Here is a 20,694-nt window from a genome sequence, read left to right as displayed (position 1 = left end):
CATTTAAACTTGCTTTGTATGCACCCCGTTACATTGCAACTGGAGTTTGTGAAGGTGTTTTTTACCTAGTTTTTTTTTTCCTAGAGTAACCGAACACTTGAAAAACAAATTTCAAAAGAAAAAGTACTCGTATTAATCAAGCAAGCACAGACAATACTAGATCCATGAGGCTACAACTGTTGGTAATTGTTTTGCAATTCAGAATAATGTTCGTGTATGCATAGAAACATATCACAATTCTAACCTAGCTTTGCAAGCATAGATTGATAGAATCGCCCAAAATTTGAAATGGATACCCAAAATTTTTACAGTACACACTAAGAGTAATTAGTCCTACAACATGCATAACATTGGCTCGAATTCATTTACCATACTTGATGATATGCATGATCCTACTAAAAGGGCAGCAAACTTCCTGTTTTTATGAGATTTCCCAAGACAGTTTAACAGTTCCTTGGCATTCAAGATAAGCACCCTAAAATCTTCACTAAAAGAACTAATCACACCAGGTAAGAGCATCCAATGCGAGTTCCATGCTTGGAACATTTGATGGCCTCAAATTCATGGCCAAAACAAGCGGCAGTGAGAGAGTAGAACACTTCATATCCTCAAATTGAATATATCAAGGTGACAAGTCCTACTGTTAAAAACTTCAGCTCAATGTCTGTAATACATAGATTCGGAGCCGTAACGGTAGCATTGCGTTCCAAGCATTCAGGCAGTTAGTCATCGTCACATCAGTGTCCCAATCATCTTGCACCCAATAAAATCCTTCTAATTAAGTTAAAACTTTCCCAGGGAGTGCCAGCACTAAATTCACCACCTTTGCAACCCACAAAACCAATACTTAGTAAGGATAGCCAGGAGTGCACTCTATGTCCTTCCAGGAGAGCATCTTCCTGCGATCTCTTCCCCTAAAAGATCTAGCAAGAAGACTACCACCAACAGGCTTACATAAACCAACATCAACCACGGAAGTGCTCTTTCTATTTTCAGGGGGTGAAGATGCATCATCCATGTAGAAGTCAAACAGCATTGCGAGACAACAAACTTGATGAGCTAAGATATACTTCTCTTGATCAGCAGGAAGCATCTTTAAAATGTGAAGGTTGACCTACAAGATGCAAAAGGGAGAATGTGAATACAGAAATGTTTAGAACGTCTATGCAACATGGACAAACATAAACAAAACAATTTTAAGTATACTGTCAAATGCATCATTTTTACTGTGTAGACTAAATTATCAGGATATTAAACAAACAATTAACAAAACAACTTGAAAATAGTTCTTCTTGGAAGGAAAACTCCATAAAATTGCAAAGAACAAATGGATTTATCCAAATTCATTTCCCAAATACTGCTTGAAATTTTGAGCGTTGTCATCAAATTGGAGGGAGATACTATGTTTGATAAACTGGAGAGTAACGGCATGTCATATCTCCTGTGTCCGAACAAATTTTCTTGCAACAAGCCGGTATACAATGAAGGCCTTCAATTGCTTACCTCTGCTTCCATGGCACGAAGTTCATTGTACCACTTAGAATCATCGCCATCTGAATTGCTTTCTACAGAAGAAAAAGCAGCAAGCTTCAATGCAAAAAGAGGTGGCCTCAGAGGATACTCCATGCTGATTCTGATCTGATGTGAAAGAGAATGAAACAAACCATGAAGAAGTTAATAAACAAAGACTAAAGCAAAACAACTAATTTCAGCTACCTTGGCTTCTAACATCACATTTCTCTCCTTGGCTTCCATTCTTCTAGTTAAAACAAGGCAGAACTCCCTGACCCCATAATCCACCCATGACTTCTCAACAAGCCCATAACATCCAACAGCTGTATTTCCTATCTCTGTCTCACTCCGCACAGGCTCATCCTGATCACTCTCAACATCCAGCATGAAATCAGAATCCTCACCATATTTTCTGAAACTGAGTGACTTAGTCTTGCTGACTGGAGGCATCATGATCTTTGAAATTAAGGCCAGGTGTCTGGAATGTTCAAGCTCAGATCCTTTTGATGGAGGGAGCTTAACATCATTAACAGCAGCAGCAGCTGGAACTAAAGATATAAGCTCCCCATCTTCCCTTGCACTCTCCACCTCTTCTTTTGAAGCACCCAACCGGCCATTATCAATGTCCAAAGGATCCTGAATTTGCTCTGTTTCAGCAACAGGCAAAGATAAAACCTCATTAGGTTGGGGGCCCACAGATGACCAGCAATGCAAATTGCACAAAGGGGTGTGCAAGGCCCATGGAACACTTTCACAGGTCAGAGAGGGCCATTTAAGCTTCATAAGTGAATCAAGTTGTTCCCTGTAAGCCAACCAAAGATTTCAAAATTTTCAACATAAAACACACATTAGCACAGCACAAGTTGTTTGAGAGCCCAAAATGAAAATTTCCCAAAAATAAAGATTCTTGTGCGAACTTAAAATTAATATAAAGGCACATTTTGAAATCCCTTGACAACCTTAAGAACATCCATGTATTACTGTGAACAAATATAAATAGCTGTTCCAGCCAAGTGAGAGAAAAATAGTTAATATTCAGATTTGGGAACACTCCAAGATTCCAACATACAGAGCAGTGACTCACACAAGAGCCATCTGAGCCTTTTTCCGAGAACGAATTCTCTGCACTACTGTATGCACTCGATTCTGCTGGCGATATTTCGAAAGTCCAGAAATTACAGCAGTGCTTTTAGATGTTTCACTGTGTAGAGTTTCATAATCTGTGAGCAATGGTGACACCTCTGGCAAAAAGTCAATTCCTGCCAAATGCTGAGCCCATTTATAAGGTCGAGAAGTTCTCCTCTCATCAAATGCAGGCTTGTCACCAACAAATAGCTTAGCTGACTGCAACATTGTTTAGAAATTATAATTAAAAAAATTGGCAAAGAAATATAAAAAATAAAAGAGGATAAAAAACGTGAGTGGTGGAAACATGAAATCACCATGACTGCACTTCGACTGAATACTGATACCTGGTGGGGAAACTCAAGGCCAGTGTCGTTGGGAAATAAGTTGCACAAGATGCTATTCTCAGGTCCTTCAGGAGAACCTTCAATACCAACACACACAGCATTCATCTTCAATACGTATTCAAATTTCAGTGTGATAAGTTTGGCCAACTTAGGATCTGAAACCTCATCATCATATACATGGAGTATGATTTTAAGTGGATGAACTTGATATAGTCCAGCATGATCAACACCCTGCTTGCTCGGAACCTTCTTTGGCCGCTTTCTCCTTCTTTGACCATCATCCTCCTCATCAGGTGCATCATCCTCCAATCTGGAACTCTCTATATTGGAAGGAGTGCCTGTCAACAATCTGCATTAGTATTCTTCATCTTTCTCATATTTTCTTTAAAAATTTATTTTTTTCTGAGGCTGCCGATTGTTTTGGGGGGAGGGCAGTGTTGGGGCCAATTTTTGTAGACCAGAAGCATACAACTCAATGTTCATTTTACGAACCAAAATGGGGCTATCATATAGAAAATCTAGTCAAACAGCAGGGTTAAACACTCCATCAACAAGATGGAAAATCCACCATGACCCTCCCATCCAGTCAAGACAAATTTGATGGGGTTTGCTTCAGGCACTGAGAACTGATCAACCTAAAACTAACCCCACTACTTCTCAAACATCTATAAAAAACTCTACTACTTCAGGTCAACGGTCTAGTCGCCAGATGAATGAAATAAGCTTGGGTCAGTGAGCCTTAAAATTGAAGGTCATTCTATTTTATTTCTTTTATTTTAGTTTTTTGAGCGGGGAAAATGGTGGTTTAGTGAATTCAATTCAATTAACAAACCAAATTGTTTAGTTAAGGACGATATGTTCCAACATGAAAGGTGAAGATATAAATGGTACACAAACAGACACAAGCATATCAAAATACTAGCATAGTTTCAGACAAACCTGCCTCCAATTTATATCATCAGTGCAGAAACCAGAATATGGAAAATTAAGAACCAGAGAATTCATCAAAAATTAAGTAATAATTTATAAGCAGTGCACAAGTTATATTCAATTACCCATGTCCTTATGTGCTAGCTGGCGGGCAAAAGCATGAGCATCCTTCACACTTCCTACTACCTCCAGATCAATACTTTCACCAAATGCTTCCTTTTGGGCCAAGAACTGTGAGTAAATCACATAGAGAGGAGGGGGAAGCAACTCAGCTGAGTGCTGCTGCTTTAGCTTCTTTGTATGCAAGACACCTAATTGGTGCTGCACTGGTAAGGATGCCTTCTTAAGAGCCTTGAGGTGTGAGGGGAGACTCGACAGAAACTTCTTTCGATTTGCAATGGTCTCCAACAAACTTTTCTTGTGTTGTTCTAGTTTCTCGCGAAGCTTGCATAGTTCTTTGCGCTGACAGAAAGAATAATTCAATCTCAATCCCCAGCAATAATCTAAAAAGACTCCATCAAATGAAGTGAAAGAAAGAACCCCACAAACAATTACAATAATCTGAAATATATTAAATTTCAGCAAGCAAGATAAACAAACGACAGCACTGCACACTGAGACCACTGAAGGCAACAACCACAGTAACCCATTGTCCAACTATATTAGAGGTAATTTGTTTTTTTTTTGTTTTTTATTTTTTTTAAGTTAGTACAAAAGTATTAGAATCAAATTAGTTAGCTTATTTTTTGAAGGTGTTAAAGCTTAAGTTTACATGATGCACAGGATTTGGGGCCCATTTGATCCTTAACTTTTCTAATAGAAAGAAAGAGTGGAATTAAACTCCGCCTGTGATGCACTTAATGTCCTAATTTTTTCACACACAGCCGGTCCCAAGCCCGGGTTAAGGAGGAGGGTTGCGTTAGGTAGCTCACAGCCAGCGTAAAATTTGTCAGATCACTATGATATGAGTCCTTACCAAATATTTGTTGGGGCGTCCCCTATGAGCGACGCGTTGCACTTGAACCATCCGGGTGTAGCGAAAAGTCGGCGAGGGTGGGCTAGGTCGTCGCCCTGAAGCGACGCGCCATGTCGGTGCCCGGGTACGGTGTCAAATATGCGAGGGTTCTAGCATCATTCTAGACGTGGGCAAGTAAAGATATTAGTTCAGGAAATTAGGATTAGATTAGCAACTTGAAATATAGGGACACTTATGGGTAAAAGTATGGAAATTGTGGATACAATGATTAGAAGAAGAATTAATATAATTTGCCTTCAAGAAACTAAGTGGGTGGGGGAGAAAGCTAAAGAAATCGATAAATCAGGATTTAAACTTTGGTACACTGGAAAAAAAAAACATAAGAATGGAGTAGGCATTATTATAAACAAAAACTTAAAACATAGCGTTATGGATGTAACTAGAGTAAGGGATAGAATTATAAAAATCAAGATGGTATTAAGACAAGAGATAATAAATATCATTAGTGCGCTCCTCAAGTTGGCTTAGTAGAAAATCTTAAGAGGCAATTTTGGGAAGATATGGATAGTATTATACAAGGCATACCAAGGACTGAGAAAATATTTATAGGAGGAGATCTGAATGGACACGTTGGAAGAGATAATAAAAATTATGAGAGGATACATAGAGGATATGGATATGGAGACAAAAATGAGTCTGGGGAGATGATCTTAGACTTTGCTATGTCATATTATTTTAGTATAATGAATACTTGCTTTAAGAAAAGAGAAGAACATTTAATAACCTTTAAAAGTGGACAAAATAGAAGTCAAATAGATTTTTTTTTTAACTAGGAGGGTAAATCGTTTATCATGCAAGGATTGTAAAGTTATTCCACGTGAAAGCCTTACCACACAACATAGAGTCTTAGTGTTAGATATATGTATTAAAAAATGGAAGAAAAAGGATAAAATAAACCAGTGTAGGAGAACTAGATGGTGGGACCTAAAAGGAGAAAATATAATAAAATTTAAAGATAAAATGATCAAAGATGGGGATTGGACCTTAGAGGATGGGATAGATACAAATACTCTTTGGAATAGATTAGCTAACTCTATTAAAAAGATAGCAAAAGAGATTTTAGGTGAATCAAGTGGAAGATTCTCGAATAGCAAAGAGAGTTGGTGGTGGGATAAAGATGTACAAAAAATCATAAAGACAAAAAGAATTTGGTATAAAACGTGGCAAACATGTAGAAACAAAGATAACTTTGAAAAATATAAGGAGGCAAGAAAAGATGCAAAAAGGGCTGTTAGTGAAGCTAAATATAGTTCATTTAATAGTTTGTATGATAGATTAGGTACAAAGAAGAGGAAAAAGATATATTTAAACTTGCTAAAGCTAGAGAAAGGAAGAGCAAGGACTTAGGAATGTAAAATGTGTAAAAAGTGAGGATGATATTGTCTTGGTTAAGGATGAAGATATTTAAGAAAGATGGCGAAGTTACTTTAGTAAGTTGTTTAACCAAATAGAAGGCTTAAACTTAGAATTGTCTAATGAGGAAAAGACTAAAAATATAAGATTTATTCACAAAATTAGAGTTAACAAAGTTAAGTTTGCACTAAAAAGATGAAAAATGGGAAAGCTATAGGACTAGATAACATCCCAATTGAAGTTTGGAAATGCTTGAGTGATAACAGAATTATATGGTTAACTAATTTATTTAATACAATTGTAAAAACTAGGAAAATGCCAGATGAATGGAGGAAAAGCACTTTAATACCTATATACAAAAATAAAAAAGATATCCAAAATTGTAATAACTATCGTGGAATTAAACTTATGAGTCATACGATGAAACTATGGGAAAGGGTAGTTGAACAGAGATTAAGGTTAGAAACGAAGATCTCAGAAAATCAATTTGGTTTTATGCCTGGGAGATCTACCACAGAAGCTATATATCTTTTAAGAAGATTAATGGAAAAGTTTAGGGGAAAGAAGAGGGACTTGCATATGATATTTATTGACCTTGAGAAAGCATACGATAGGATACCTAAGGAAGTTCTACGGTGGGTTTTAGAAAAAAAGGGTGTATGTTGTAGTTATACCGATGTCATTAAGGATATGTACGATGGAGTAATGACTAGTGTAAGGACTATAGATGGAGAAACTAGAGAATTTCCAATTGCCATAGGTATACATCAAGGATTTGCTTTGAGTCCTTATCTTTTTGCTTTAGTGATGGACCAATTGACTAAGAGTATTCAAAAGGAGGTTCCATGGTGTTGTTTGTAGATAATACTGTATTAATTGACGAAACTAGGGATGGAGTAGAGGCTGAGTTAGAATTATGGAGAGAAGCTTTGGAATCTAAAGGCTTTAGGATAAGTAGAAATAAAACAGAATATATGAAATGTAATTTTAGTAATGATAGGAGGAATATTGAAGACAAAGTTAAACTTGATGATAAAGAAATAAATAGCACTTGTAGATTTTGATACCTTGGATCTGTTATGCAAGCTGAAGGAAAAATTGAAGATGATGTAATGCATAGAGTTAAAGCAGGATGGTTAAAATGGAGAAGTGCTTCAAGTGTGCTATGTGATCGTAGAATACCCTTAAAATTGAAAGGGAAGTTTTATAGGACATCTATAAGACCAGCTATGCTATATGGATCGGAATGTTGGGCGACGAAGAAACATAATAACCAAAAAGTAAAAGTTGCTGAGATGAGAATGCTTAGATGGATGAGTGGTATAACATTGAAAGATAAATTAAGAAATGAACATATTCATGGTAAGTTAGGTGTAACTCCTATAGAAGATAAGATAAGGGAGGGACGACTCAGATGGTATGGACACTTGCAACGTAAGCCTTATAGTGCACCTGTGAGGAAGAGTGACTTAGTTACTATGGGGGGTAGTAGAAGGGGTAGGATTAGACCTAAAATAACTTGGGAGGAGATAGTAAGTAAGGATTTAGTATCCTTGAATCTATCAAAAGAAATGGTCCATGATCACATAAATTGGCGGAAAAGGATTCATATAGCCGACCCCACTTAGTGGACTAAGACTTGGTTTTGTTGTTGTTGTAGAAAGAGTGGAGTAGACATTAAATTTCAGAGATGTCCTTTACATTCCTCCATGAGTATTTGATCTTATTTTTCTGATATTTGACCATTGTGTTTTATATTGTTATTCAAATCAAAATGGTGCCTTGTTGCAGATCCCTTCACTGATGGTTCTAGGCAGCAAAATCATGGGCAAAGGGAAAGGGCTCCCAACCCTCTACCCTGCCACCAGTTGTACCTCAAAGCAATGTCATCTGCAATCAGGACAGGACAATTGATCCGACTTTAAAGGCCGTTGGGTTGGTTAGAAATCAATGGAAGCAGCAGACAGCCACCAACTCCAATACAAGGTGACGACCAAGCTACGCATGGTAAGACCATAGCTAAGTTCAAGAAGAAGCCTACTCTTAAGGGCCCTACTGATTAGATGAGGATGACTTGTGGTTAAGGAGATAGAGAAATCCTTTGAAGCTGTGCACTGCTCATATATAAAGAAGGTCATGGTTTGCAATTTATATGTCATAGGTAGATCTAATTGTCAACGGAACAACAAACAGCAAAAGCCTTGCAGTCCACACTTCTTTCCTTATTTCAGCCCACAATTATTTCCTTATTTCTCTATTCATTATTTTGTACAGTTAGCATATATTTTTGACAGATTATAGTTTACATGTATAGGGATTGACCGATTACAGTTTACATGTATAGGCCTAGAATCATGCTAGAACTTATTTGCTTCCCATGTATAGCATTCTTGTAAAGTCTATATATAATATACAGAACTCAAGGCCAAACCATTCGGCCATTCACACAATACTTTGACATGGTATCAAAGCCAACCGAATGCTAATTTTTTTTCCCTCGAATTTTTTTTGTCTTCTCGGTTTTGGAGGTGTCTCTCGCTTCTGTGGCTGTCGTGGGTCTATTCTCTTCTGAAATTTTTTGGTATTTCTGTGACTGAGTGGCTGTCAGAACAGCTTTCTACTGCTGTTCCGATGCTTCTCTGTCCTTATGATTCTCGGCACAGCAGGTTCTTGGTTCGCGATTTATTTTTAGTGCAGGTAGGTCAATCGGAACAGCTTTCTGTTGCTGTTTCTGGTGCTTCTCTATCCTTGTGATTCTCGGCAAAGCAGGTTTCTTGGTTCACGATTTATTTTTAGTGGAGGCAGGTTGATCTTGGTTTTCTTTGTACCTGCGTTGATTTATTTTTGGGCTTCTCAATTTTTTGGTAGTATTTTTCTTTCGACACAGTTTGTTTTTTTGGGGCTTCTCAATTTTCTCATTTATTTAGCATGGACTCCGCACCTGTGTGTGCCAAGTTTACGGGCAACAATTATTCTACGTGGGCTTTTCAATTTGAACTTTTCCTTAAGGGAAAAGATCTTTGGGATCATATTGATGGCACAGATTGTGCACCCAATCCTGATAAATCCAAGGATTCAATGGCTTGTCCTTCATGGGCTACGCTTGATGCTCAGATTACGTCTTGGCTTCTTGGCTCAGTTGAGCCACATATTGTCCCCAACTTGCGGCCTTATCGCACTATTCAATCCATGTGGACTTACTTAAAAATAGTATATCATCAAGATGACGGTGCCCGTCGTTTTTAGTTAGAGCATGCGATTGCCATGCTTCAACATGACAATCGTTCCATCCAAGACTATTATTCCGGGTTTCTAACTCTTTCGAACGAATATTCTGATTTGGTTACCATGGATGTTCCTGTTGCCTCTCTTTCCATTATTAACGTCTTCATGAGACTAGTCGTCGTGATCAGTTTCTTTTGCAGCCCCTGGCTTTTCTTCAGCTAACTCCTCCATTCATGCACCTCCTGCAACGAATTACTGCACACCTAAAATGGTGCAATAGATGCTAATTTCAGCATTATCAACAATGGGGCTCCAAGGCAACAATTCTACATGTGGACTCGGGTGCCTCTAATCACATGACGAATAATCCCACTACTCTGTGTCATGTTCGGCCCTATGCTGATCAATCTGCTATTCAGACTGCCAATGGCAGTTCTTTGCCAATAGCTGCTGTCGGAGATGCCTCTTCTAAGTTCACTGATGTGTTTCTTGTTCTCAGCTTTCCACGAATCTTATTTCTGTTGGTCAATTAGTTGATAACAATTGTGCCGTTAATTTTTCTGGTGATGGTTGTGTTGTGCACGACTAGGTAACGGGGGAGCCGATCGCGAAGGGACCTAAAGTGGGGTGCTTGTTTCCACTACTTTTGCCTATTCCAGCACTTTCTCCAATTTCTTCTATTAAGTTTTTTTCTTGTAATAATGTTTCAAATCTTAGTATGGTGTGGCACCGTCGTTTAGGCCATCCCAATACTTAGATCTTATCTCATGTATTGAACTCTGGTTTACTTGGTAATAAAGAACGTTCTTCTTTATCCCTTGAGAGTGCCTCTTGCAAACTTGGTAAAAACAAAACTCTTCCCTTCCCTTTGCATGCTGGTAGAGCTTCTCAGTGCTTTGATCTTATCCATAGTGATGTTTGGGGACCTTCCCCGGTTAGTTCACATAAAAAATTTAAATATTATGTGACTTTCATTGATAATCATAGCAGATTTACTTGGGACTACTTTCTTCGCTATAAATCTAAGGTTTTTCGTACTTTCACTGAGTTTTTAGCGTACATTGACAATCAATTTTCTGCTTCTATTAAGACATTACGCACAGATTCCAATAGTGAATATTTGTCTATTGAGTTTCAGGCATTTTTGGCCTCTAAGGTATTATTCATCAACATTCATGTCCTGCTTACTACCTAATAGAATGGAGTAGCTGAACGCAAAAATTGTCATCTCCTAGATGTGATACGTACTCTCTTGCTGAAATCCTCTGTTCCTTCCAAGTTCTGGGTTGAGGCTCTGAAAACTGCTACTTGATTAATCGTTTACCTTCCCAAGTCCTACTCATGGAGTCTCCCTGTTTTCGCTTATTTGCCTAGTAACCTAGTTATGATAACCTCCGTACCTTTGGTTGTGTATGTTTTGTTCATTTACCTCATCATGAGCGACATAAATTATCTGCCCAATCTGTTCGATGTGCATTCTTGCGACATAATGTGTGTCAAAAGGGATTTGTTTGCTATGATCCTATTCGTACACGCATTTCTAGGAATGTTATTTTCTTTGAAAATCAACATTTCTTTCTTGTGCCCTCCTCTTCTACTATGATTCTCCCCTCCTTTGAGGAGCAGTTCTTGGATCGCCATCAAGTCAGTTCTCGTTTTAAAACAGAAATTGTGTATACGCGATGCTCCCACCCACAGTGTCTTTCGGTTGCTCATCCGATATGTAATCCTACCACACTCCAGATTCAATCGGTTGCAGCACCTCTAGAGCCTTTAGTAAGTCGCTCTCCTCGACTGTCTATACCCCCAGATAGGTATGAGTTTCCCTCTTCCAGTTCTGGCAATTCTGTTTTAGCTCTTGCTGCTGCATTGTCCAATTTAGATATTCCCACATCCTACTCACACACTACCAAGCATGATTGTTGGCGACAAGCTATGTAAGACGAAATTGCCGCTCTAGAGGCAAATCACACCTGGGATAGTGAGCCTTGTCCTCCCACCATTGTTCCTCTGGGTGCAAATGGGTTTACTAAGTCAAGGTTCGATCTGATGGAAGTTTGGATTGTTACAAAGCTCGCCTTGTTGCACTTGGGAATCAGATCAGGAATATGGTGTCAATTATGAAGAAACCTTTGCTCTTGTGGCTAACATAACTACTATTCGTACGATTTTGGCTATTACTGATTCCAGTGATTGGTCACTACATCAAATTGATGTCAAAAATGCTTTTCTTCACAAGGATCTTAAAGAGTGTATTTATATGAAGCCACCCCCGGGCTTGTTTCCCTCTCTGACTTCACATGTGTGTAAGCTTCGTCGCTCTCTTTATGGTCTCAAACAAGCTCTGAGGGCTTGGTTTGATAAATTCCGCATGACTTTATTACAATTTTCATTCAAGAAGAGCAAGTATGACACTTCATTGTTTCTTCGGAAATCAGAAATGGGTATTGTTGTTCTTTTAGTTTATGTTGATGATATTGTGATCACTGGTTCCGATTCTGCTTTACTTGCTCAACTCAAGAGTCATCTCTCAGAGTCCTTTATGAAAAATCTAGGGTGTCTCACATATTTTCTTGGTCTTGAGGTGTATCGTAGTCCCTCTGGTATTTCACTCGATCAACATAAGTATGCTAGTGACTTGGTGGCTACAACTGGCCTCCAAGAGGGCACTTTCATTGATACTCCCATGGAATTAAATGTCAAGCTTCGCAAAGAGGAGGGTGACTTACTTGCTAATCCCAATTTATACCGAAAGTTGGTGGGTAGCCTTGTTTATCTCACCATTACTAGACCGGACATTTCTTTTGTTGTACAACAAGTCAACCATTTTCTTCAGACTCCTCGTCATCTTCATTTGGCTGCTGTCTGTAGGATCATACGCTATGTCCAGGGCACTTTTGCCCCTGATTTATTCTTCCCTGCAGGCAATTCTACTTACCTTGCTGCTTATAGTGATGCTGATTAGGCTGGTTGTGCAGATACATGTCGCTCAATCACTGGTTGGTGTGTGTTCTTAGGTGATGCATTGATCTCTTGGAAGAGTAAGAAGCAAGACAGAGTTTTTAAGTCATCTACGAAATCTAAATACCGGGCGATGTGTCTTGCTTGTTCTGAAATTATTTGGCTTCGAGGTTTGCTTGCTGAGCTAGATTTTTCTGAGACCGATCCAATACCTCTACATGCCGATAATATGAGTGCTATCCTGATCACGACCGATCTTGTCTATCATGAGCGCACGAAGCATATTGAAGTCAATGGTCACTCTATCCGTGAAGCATTTGAAGCTCGTGTTATCACTCTTCCACAAATTTCCACTGAATTACAAATTGCTGATATCTTCACTAAGGCTCTCCCTCATCATCAACATTGTTTCCTAAGTAGCAAATTGATGCTCGTTGATCAATCCGCATCAATTTGAACGGGGCTGTCAATGGAATAGCAAACAGCAAAAGCCTTGCTGTCCACACTTCTTTCAGCCTTGCTGTCCACATTTCTTTCCTTATTTCAGCCCACAATTATTTACTTATTTCTCTATTCATTATTCTGTACAGTTAGCATATATTTTTGACAGATTATAGTTTACATGTATAGGGCTTGACAGATTATAGTTTACATGTATAGGGTGAGAATCATGCTGGAACTTATTTGCTTTCCATGTATAGCATTCTTGTAAAGTCTATATATAATATACAGAACTCAAGGTCAAACCATTCGACCATTCACACAATACTTTGACACTAATAACTAGTGGAAGATTGAGACGTATATTCATGGAGTTGACCCAAAATTCCACTGTGGAGAGGTTTCATTAAGTTTTCCCCACAAAATATTTCCATAGGAGTAACCTGCAGCAGTTGAAATTTGAAAAGGATTTTCTTCCTAGGACTCACATGAGGTTCAGTTTGATAACTTGTTGAACTTTGCTTCCACTCTGGTTGCTGATGTATGAGTAGGGATGCCCACACATGGGAATCTTGCACCATTACCCTTGAATGCTATGATGATGTGGTAAGTACGACTAAATTTATAGATTAAGTATGGAGGAGGATATAGAATGTTCAGAAGGAAATTGAAGAAGAGGATCAGATATTCAAATGTTGCCAATGGACAGAGGTGTGAGAAGTCTACTTGATTTCAAGCTTCAAGGCATTTCCCACTATTCTTTTGCCCCCCATAGAATCACAATCTTTATCTAGCTTTCGAGATAAAAAAGTGCATCAAGGGAAACAACATGCTAAAGCTCCTCGGCATGGTCATGCCAATTATTCTGCACGCTCTGGGCTTACATTGGACTAAGAATTTTGGAGAGTTATTGACGCTTGTTACAGGCGCAGTGACTCCAGACATTGAATTGTTCACTGCCCTCTCATGGCACAAGAATCAAAGTCGATGCAGAAGTCCTAGACCACTAAGGCTCAGGAATCACAGACAGAGCAGAAACCCCAGATTTCATACACAACTTCTTGTGATTAGATACCACAGTATAGCTAAAAGGGGGAGACAGTCAAGGGTGTGTGTATACTTTGATTCAAGAGAACAAGCAGGCATCTAACGCAGTGCTGTTCTGTATTTTAAATTTTTAATTGTTGCTTCTGCTTATGCATATGTTTTATTTGATCCTCGAGGTATGCATTCATTTGCTTTTTTTTTTTTTGGGCAGATACGTTTTACTTAATATGCCTCTGGAGTGTGAGTTGTGTAGACACCCCATTTGGGAGTGGAGTTGTTGCCACAAGAATTTGAAAGTGGTGTGCTTTGAAAATTGATGGCAAAGAATTGCTTGTAAATCTGCCTGTAATGGATGTGTATTGACTTTTATGTGATTTTGGGAATGGACAGCTTAGCTTTTCATTTGCTACAGTTGATTGTTGTGGGAAAAGGGAAGATTTTAATGTTCCTGGAGAGCCAAAATTTATTTTTTTTTTGTTAGTACCACACTCTTCTTGGGTTATTTATACTTCCCAAGCTAGAAATGGATGTAGACTGTAAAGGTAATTTAGCAAAACTTTTGGATTCTATGCAGGGAATTTGGATGCAAAGGCTGTGAAGGAATTTCAGCACATTACACCTGATTGGGAAACTTGGATCTCATTTTGTGGGTCCTTTAGAGATCTTAGATTCCCAAAAATCTGTCTAGTTTGAACATCTAAATCTTTGCCACTCTTCTTCAAATTTCCTTTTTAAGATCATGTATCTACCCCCACATTGAGTCCATGAATTCAACCTTACTTGTAAGTAGCAACCTCGTCATAACAATTCAAAAGCAACAATATAAAACTCCCATGGTTACGGGTATTCAAGTTGTCCTTGATTCTTGTAGCCTTGCTCTCAATATCAGCAACCAAAGCAAGAGCAAACCTCGAGAGTTTATCAAATTTAGTCTCATAATCATCTCCCCTAGTCAGGGAAAAAAAAAACTTGTCTCCAACTGTTGCAACTTGCTCCAAAGCAAGTATTTTGGATAGCAACATAAGAATGCACCTTTATTTTGCATTCGGAAAAGAAATATACAAACACGAATACAGGTCACCATCTTCAAAATATTTTCTCCCCCTAAGGTTTTGAGAAAAGGATAGGAAGACAACATGCACTGTGTAGTAGCATATTATCTAAAACCTTTAGCAATAGATAACTGGGAAATTATCACATGCAAAACATTATAAAATGACACATCAAGTTAGCCTCTCTCCTCCATCACAAGAACAAGGTGACAATCAATGATGAAACAGGGCTTCCCTTTTCTCTTTTACATAAATTAAGTAGATAATTTTCATTCTTCCTTGTAGCCCTCGGACAAAGTAACTGATACCTCATGGTAGTAATTAGGTGAACATCTTTGGGAGTAAAAAATGTGATGTTGCTACTTACACATATTATCTACAATTTTCAAACCTCAAATATGGATTTCATAGAAAAGCAGGAAAGAACAGAGTCCAAATCAACTTCTAGAAGTTACCAAAGGCACCATCAATAATTATCCGTTATTTTTGTAACACCTTATCCATTGCCTGGGATGAAAAACAGAACAATAATACACATCTTAATTTCAATAAACAAATGATGATAGGAACATAGGGATTTTTACCACTTCATCACAATATGGAGTGATGAATGGAATGAATCACACAAAATGAGAGAGATCAGCAAGTCTTGATCATAAGGATTGATGCCTACTTCTGGAAAGCCTTGACTAAAACAAATAACAAACATGTTTCAAATACATGAATATATATAAATAAATATTACTTCTAAGTTATTTAGCCCTAAATTATGCTGCACCTTTTCCATCATTAATAATTATCCTAGTCCATGTGCATGACAATATGGACAGAGGCACCAGAAGTAGGATGGAATTAGGTCTAACCTTCTTTATTATTTATGAAAACAAAAAATGACAGCAAGTTAAGTTAGGGGCAGCCATTAAAATATCATCAATAACTCAACAAGAAAAAATTTCAAATTAGTGTTGATTTCATTCTTAGAATAAGGAACACTGGTTACCTGAAACAACTCATAGTTGAGCCTCTTAAGCATCAGATCATGTGCACTATCACTGGACAGATTGGTACCTTTAATCTCTTCAGGGGCATCTCTGAAATATTCCTCCTCGGGCACAAGTTCAATGTCAGGATACTTTGACTTGAAATCTTTGCAAGCCTTTATTGCTTTCACATAGTGATTTTTCTCATACATCAAATTGTGAAGCTGCAGGGTTGTAAAGTCCACTGGTGCCTTTGCGCGTTCTGTTTCTGCTTTTACATGGTCTTCTTCGAGCAAGATAGATCGATTTGTCTGCATGAGCACAATATTAAGCCATATGAATCAAACTGAGCAAAACTAGATTAAGAGTCGAGGTTCATATTCTGAAATATTCAAACAGATCAATTTATAATATCAGTGTAAAAAGGTCAATTTAATGAAGGCTTAGAAACATCAAATCATGTAGAGGTGCCTATTAAACACAATTGTTAGAAACAAAAAGCGCGGCTTTAAATTTTATATTAAAAAAAATTGAGAGTTTAGAGATGTGAATTAGAACAACAGGAGAAATAAAAGACAGGTGCAAGTGCAACTAGCAGCAAAAAGGCACCTCTTAGAAGATCCAATTCCATGGATATGTCCATTCAAAAATGAAAATGATAAAAACAATATTTTAAAAGTGAGAGGCATTGTGGAATAAAAATAAAAAATGAAGAAAAAGTGGCACAAGCAGAGCCTAAGAAATAAGGCATCTCTTTGAAGAACAATATCCAGAGACATGTCTGTTCAGGTACTATTGCATGACTGCAATTAGTGGATACCTATATGCCATTGGTATGCTTGGAAAGGAATCTATTAACGCAGCTTGCACTAACAAATTTTACATGCCTTCCTCAATTTTGATATTGGGTTTCTTTCTTTGCAGAAACAAAAGATAAAAATGAGCAAAACTATTAAAAAAAAAAGAGACTAGGACACATTCACCAAAACAATTCATCTGTACCAAGTCATTTATTATAAAAATTACAATCTCAGCACAAAATCAGAAAGAATAATAAATAAAAATGACCTGGTCCCAGACATCTATCATTATACCTAGAATACCATACCATTGTTATCACAATGGAAGGAGCATTTGCCTATTTGTAACAGCAGCATGCTTTGGAAAGGAGAATTTTTAAAAATAGTTTTGCACATTAAAAACTTCTCAGAAGCTGACAAAGCTTGCACATGATTCGTACTTCACTATTTTCAAAAACTAATGGTGAGTTTTGGGAAATAGAGTTCAAGCCTTGGATTTGAAATTGTACGGATGCATATACACAACTACAATAACCAAGACTTACGTCTTAGTCCTAGTGTCCCACTAGGTGGGATCAGCTAAAATGAATCCATTTTCATCAATTTACACAATGTTGAGCAACATACTCTGACAAATGAAGGTGTATTAAATCCTTATTATCATATTTCAGGTTCTCCTATGTCTATCCCTACCCCTTCTACTGCCAAACTTTTTTGCCATCAACTGAGTATTGTCTCTATCTTGCTGACTTGCTCTACTATCTCAAAATTTGATCACTAAAAGCCCAACAGAAGTGCGAGAGCTTTTTAGACCAAGGCTGGGGAGATATTTACACAAAAGCATTTGACCCATGTTTGGAACATCCTAAAAAATAAATACTTCTTTAGAAAAGTACTTTTACTTATGTCAACAGTAGTGTTATGTTTGGTTTACACTTGAATGAGTACTTATTGGTGGGATCAGCTAAAATGAATCCATTTTCATCAATTTACACAATGTTGAGCAACATACTCTGACAAATGAAGGTGTGTTAAATCCTTATTATCATATTTCAGGTTCTCCTATGTCTATCCCTACCCCTTCTACTGCCAAACTTTTTCGCCATCAACTGAGTATTGTCTCTATCTTGCTGACTTGCTCTACTATCTCAAAATTTGATCACTAAAAGCCCAAAAGAAGTGCGAGAGCTTTTTAGACCAAGGCTGGAGAGATATTTAAACAAAAGCATTTGGCCCATGTTTGGAACATCCTAAAAAATAAATACTTCTTCAGAAAAGTACTTTTACTTATGTCAACAGTAGTGTTATGTTTGGTTTACACTTGAATGAGTACTTATTTCAAAAAATACTTTTCCAATTATTTTTTTAAGAAAATAAGTATCTTCTAAAAAATATTTATTGGAAAAAATAAATTATCTAAAAAAGTACTTAAAATAAGTAATCTCATACTATTTTTAAATGAGTAATTTTTCAATAAGCACTTTTCCAAACAAATTACTTTCCTATAAGTAGTTCCAAACAATTCCTTAAAGAAATTTGAATGGAATAAACCCATTCCTTAAACAAAATAGCTAGAGACAATAAAAGTTGACCATAAATTAATTTTCTCACTCCTCACTCTCACATTATTTGAGCTGCATTGTTTTTTGCCAAATTCCAAACGGTTATAAATCCAAGACTTGAACTCCATGGTATCAAACATTGCGCAAAAACATTGTCAATATTCTAGCATCCAATGTTGAGGATATTTTTTTTTTTACTGGAATTACCATGCTAGTTTTAGACCTTTAATCCCGATAGATTTGACAAGGAAGATACAAAGAGATGGATCATGGAAGAATAAATGCCATATTTTTTATCCAATACCAGAAAACAAGAAGATGACATGAAATACATTATGTTGCTCTATTTTCCTTCTGATTCATCATAAGGAATTTGTTTAAAAAACAATCACTAATTAAGTGATTAAAAATCAAAACAAAACTAACACGACCTCAAATACAATAATCCCAAGATTAACTTCCTGAGCAGAAAGTCTCCCGCAGCACAATATCTACTCTGGTTCCCCGTATTTCCACAAGACCCATTTCAGAGCCTCTCTACAAACTCATTTAATGCTCAAATAAATTAGAGATGATTTGCAGCTCACAAATTCATCGCTATTATTGTACAAGTCTGATACGTTTCTGGTAAATTACTACCGCATACGTTCAAAGCCAGGAATTTTTTTACACCCAATTGGCTCAGTTTAATTAGTTGTGCAATTTCATTTCAATTGTAATCTGATAGATTCCCGCAAATTACAACTACTTACCTTCAAAACCAGGAAATTTTTTGCATCCAATTTTCTCAGCTTAATTAGTTGGATTATTTAATTTCAACCATACAAGACAATTCACAAGGGGTAGTATAGCGTCTAAATCTATATATTTATAAGAAATCAAAAGTAAACAAAGCCCTAGTTTAACCGAGAACCAAAAAAATAAAAAAATAAAAAAAATAAAAACATAAAGGGAGAGACAAAGAGAGCGGTTATGTGCGAAGAGGACCTGCCGGAGAATAACGAAATGAATGAACATCTGAGTGACGAGCTCTCTCAGCTCGGACTTAGGTTTGCCCTCCTTCTTTATGGAGAGCATCTCGGCCACAATATCCTCGATTGAAGTCCTACTATGTTGCAGCTGTTCGTACGCCGACTTCTCTGTCTTGCCTTGGGGGCCTGCTGCTGCATCTTCCACCATTGCAGCCTCCATCTGCACTTCCATTTTTCCGCTTCTCCCTGTTACTGCGGAGCGTTTGCTTCCCGGCCTTCCTATGAGCGATTTACAAGCAGGAGTTTTCCGGTTAATGGGAAAAAACTCGTTAAAAATATAAAAATAAATATGCAGCTATTTATAAATTTATTGAATTTTTATTTGTTTTTGAGTTTCCTCGGCTTGCACGCCAGACTAATCTCACGACTACGACAATTATGCCCTTAGCGGGTAAGGTTCGAATCCCAGACTTTACCTTTATCCAAAGTCATCCGGTGAACCTCATTACCACTTAAGCTTATGTTAAATTTATTAAATTATTTATTGCTTACTGTTTGAATATTTTTTTATTTTAGATGTAAATTTGAATTAAAAAAAAATGACATTTTCAAGAAGAAATTATAGAGAGGATCTCCTATCGAGTTTTTTCTCGGTTTATTATTATTTTATAATAAAATATAAAATAATATTATGTTTGGGAAAAAATTTCTCAATTTGATGCTGACGTAATCTTGCTGCTTGGTCTAACAAGATTTGCCTAAGCAACGAGATTTGTCACGCGTTAGGACCAGCTTATTTTCCAGTCAAATCTCGTTGGACCAAGCTGCGAGATTTGCTTGCCACACTGAAAAATAATCTCAATTGATGAAATTTGTGGTTCTTGTCTTCTGTCATTTACCACATATGATAGCTTGATAGACAAGCTTTTATGACAATACTGAACTTAATATTAGAAGGGCTGCTGGGATACCAATCTTAAAAGTGCAGGTGACAAAATATTTGATTTTTTTTTACAGTTGTAGTGTTGTATCTTCTAAGGGCACTTTTTGAAGTCTAAAATATCGGTGTTGAATTAGATATTAAAACATACCCAACACACCGTGATATATATTGAACACGTATAAAAATTGTATTAATTTATTTTTATTTATGAAGACGACTGAGGCACTTTCGATACGGCAAGGACACCTTCAGGACACTTATTGTACCGAGACACTATACTTATGTTTCCTTTAATTCTATTAACAAAATTTTTAAAAAAATAGGGATATGTCAAGAGATCGAGAGTGAGGTTCTTTGACTTTGTAGTGGCTGAACTTTGGAACCCTAACGTCACTACACTAGCCTTGTA

The 20,694-nt window shown here is 37.2% G+C and overlaps 1 protein-coding gene across 2 annotated transcripts; it reads right to left on the bottom strand.

The window, feature by feature from the left end:
* Positions 1–165: 165 nt before the first annotated feature.
* LOC131161974 (THO complex subunit 5A) lies at positions 166–19,675 on the bottom strand. 2 transcript variants are annotated; one of them, XM_058118053.1, is made up of 8 exons: positions 19,359–19,675; positions 16,030–16,320; positions 4,040–4,376; positions 2,955–3,322; positions 2,597–2,856; positions 1,717–2,314; positions 1,504–1,638; positions 166–1,114 (listed from the first exon to the last, which is right to left on the bottom strand). In XM_058118053.1, the coding sequence occupies exons 1-8, from the start codon at positions 19,572–19,574 to the stop codon at positions 848–850; spliced, it is 2,472 nt and encodes an 823-aa protein (XP_057974036.1). In that variant the 5' UTR covers positions 19,575–19,675; the 3' UTR covers positions 166–847. The 2 variants fall into 2 exon arrangements, with proteins under 2 accessions (XP_057974036.1, XP_057974037.1); XM_058118054.1 differs by having other exon boundaries at positions 2,985–3,322.
* Between the last annotated feature and the right edge of the window lie 1,019 nt (positions 19,676–20,694).

This window comes from Malania oleifera, chromosome 8, assembly GCF_029873635.1.
Source record: "Malania oleifera isolate guangnan ecotype guangnan chromosome 8, ASM2987363v1, whole genome shotgun sequence".
Taxonomy (NCBI): domain Eukaryota; kingdom Viridiplantae; phylum Streptophyta; class Magnoliopsida; order Santalales; family Ximeniaceae; genus Malania; species Malania oleifera.
This window is presented reverse-complemented; position numbering and strand designations above follow the sequence as displayed.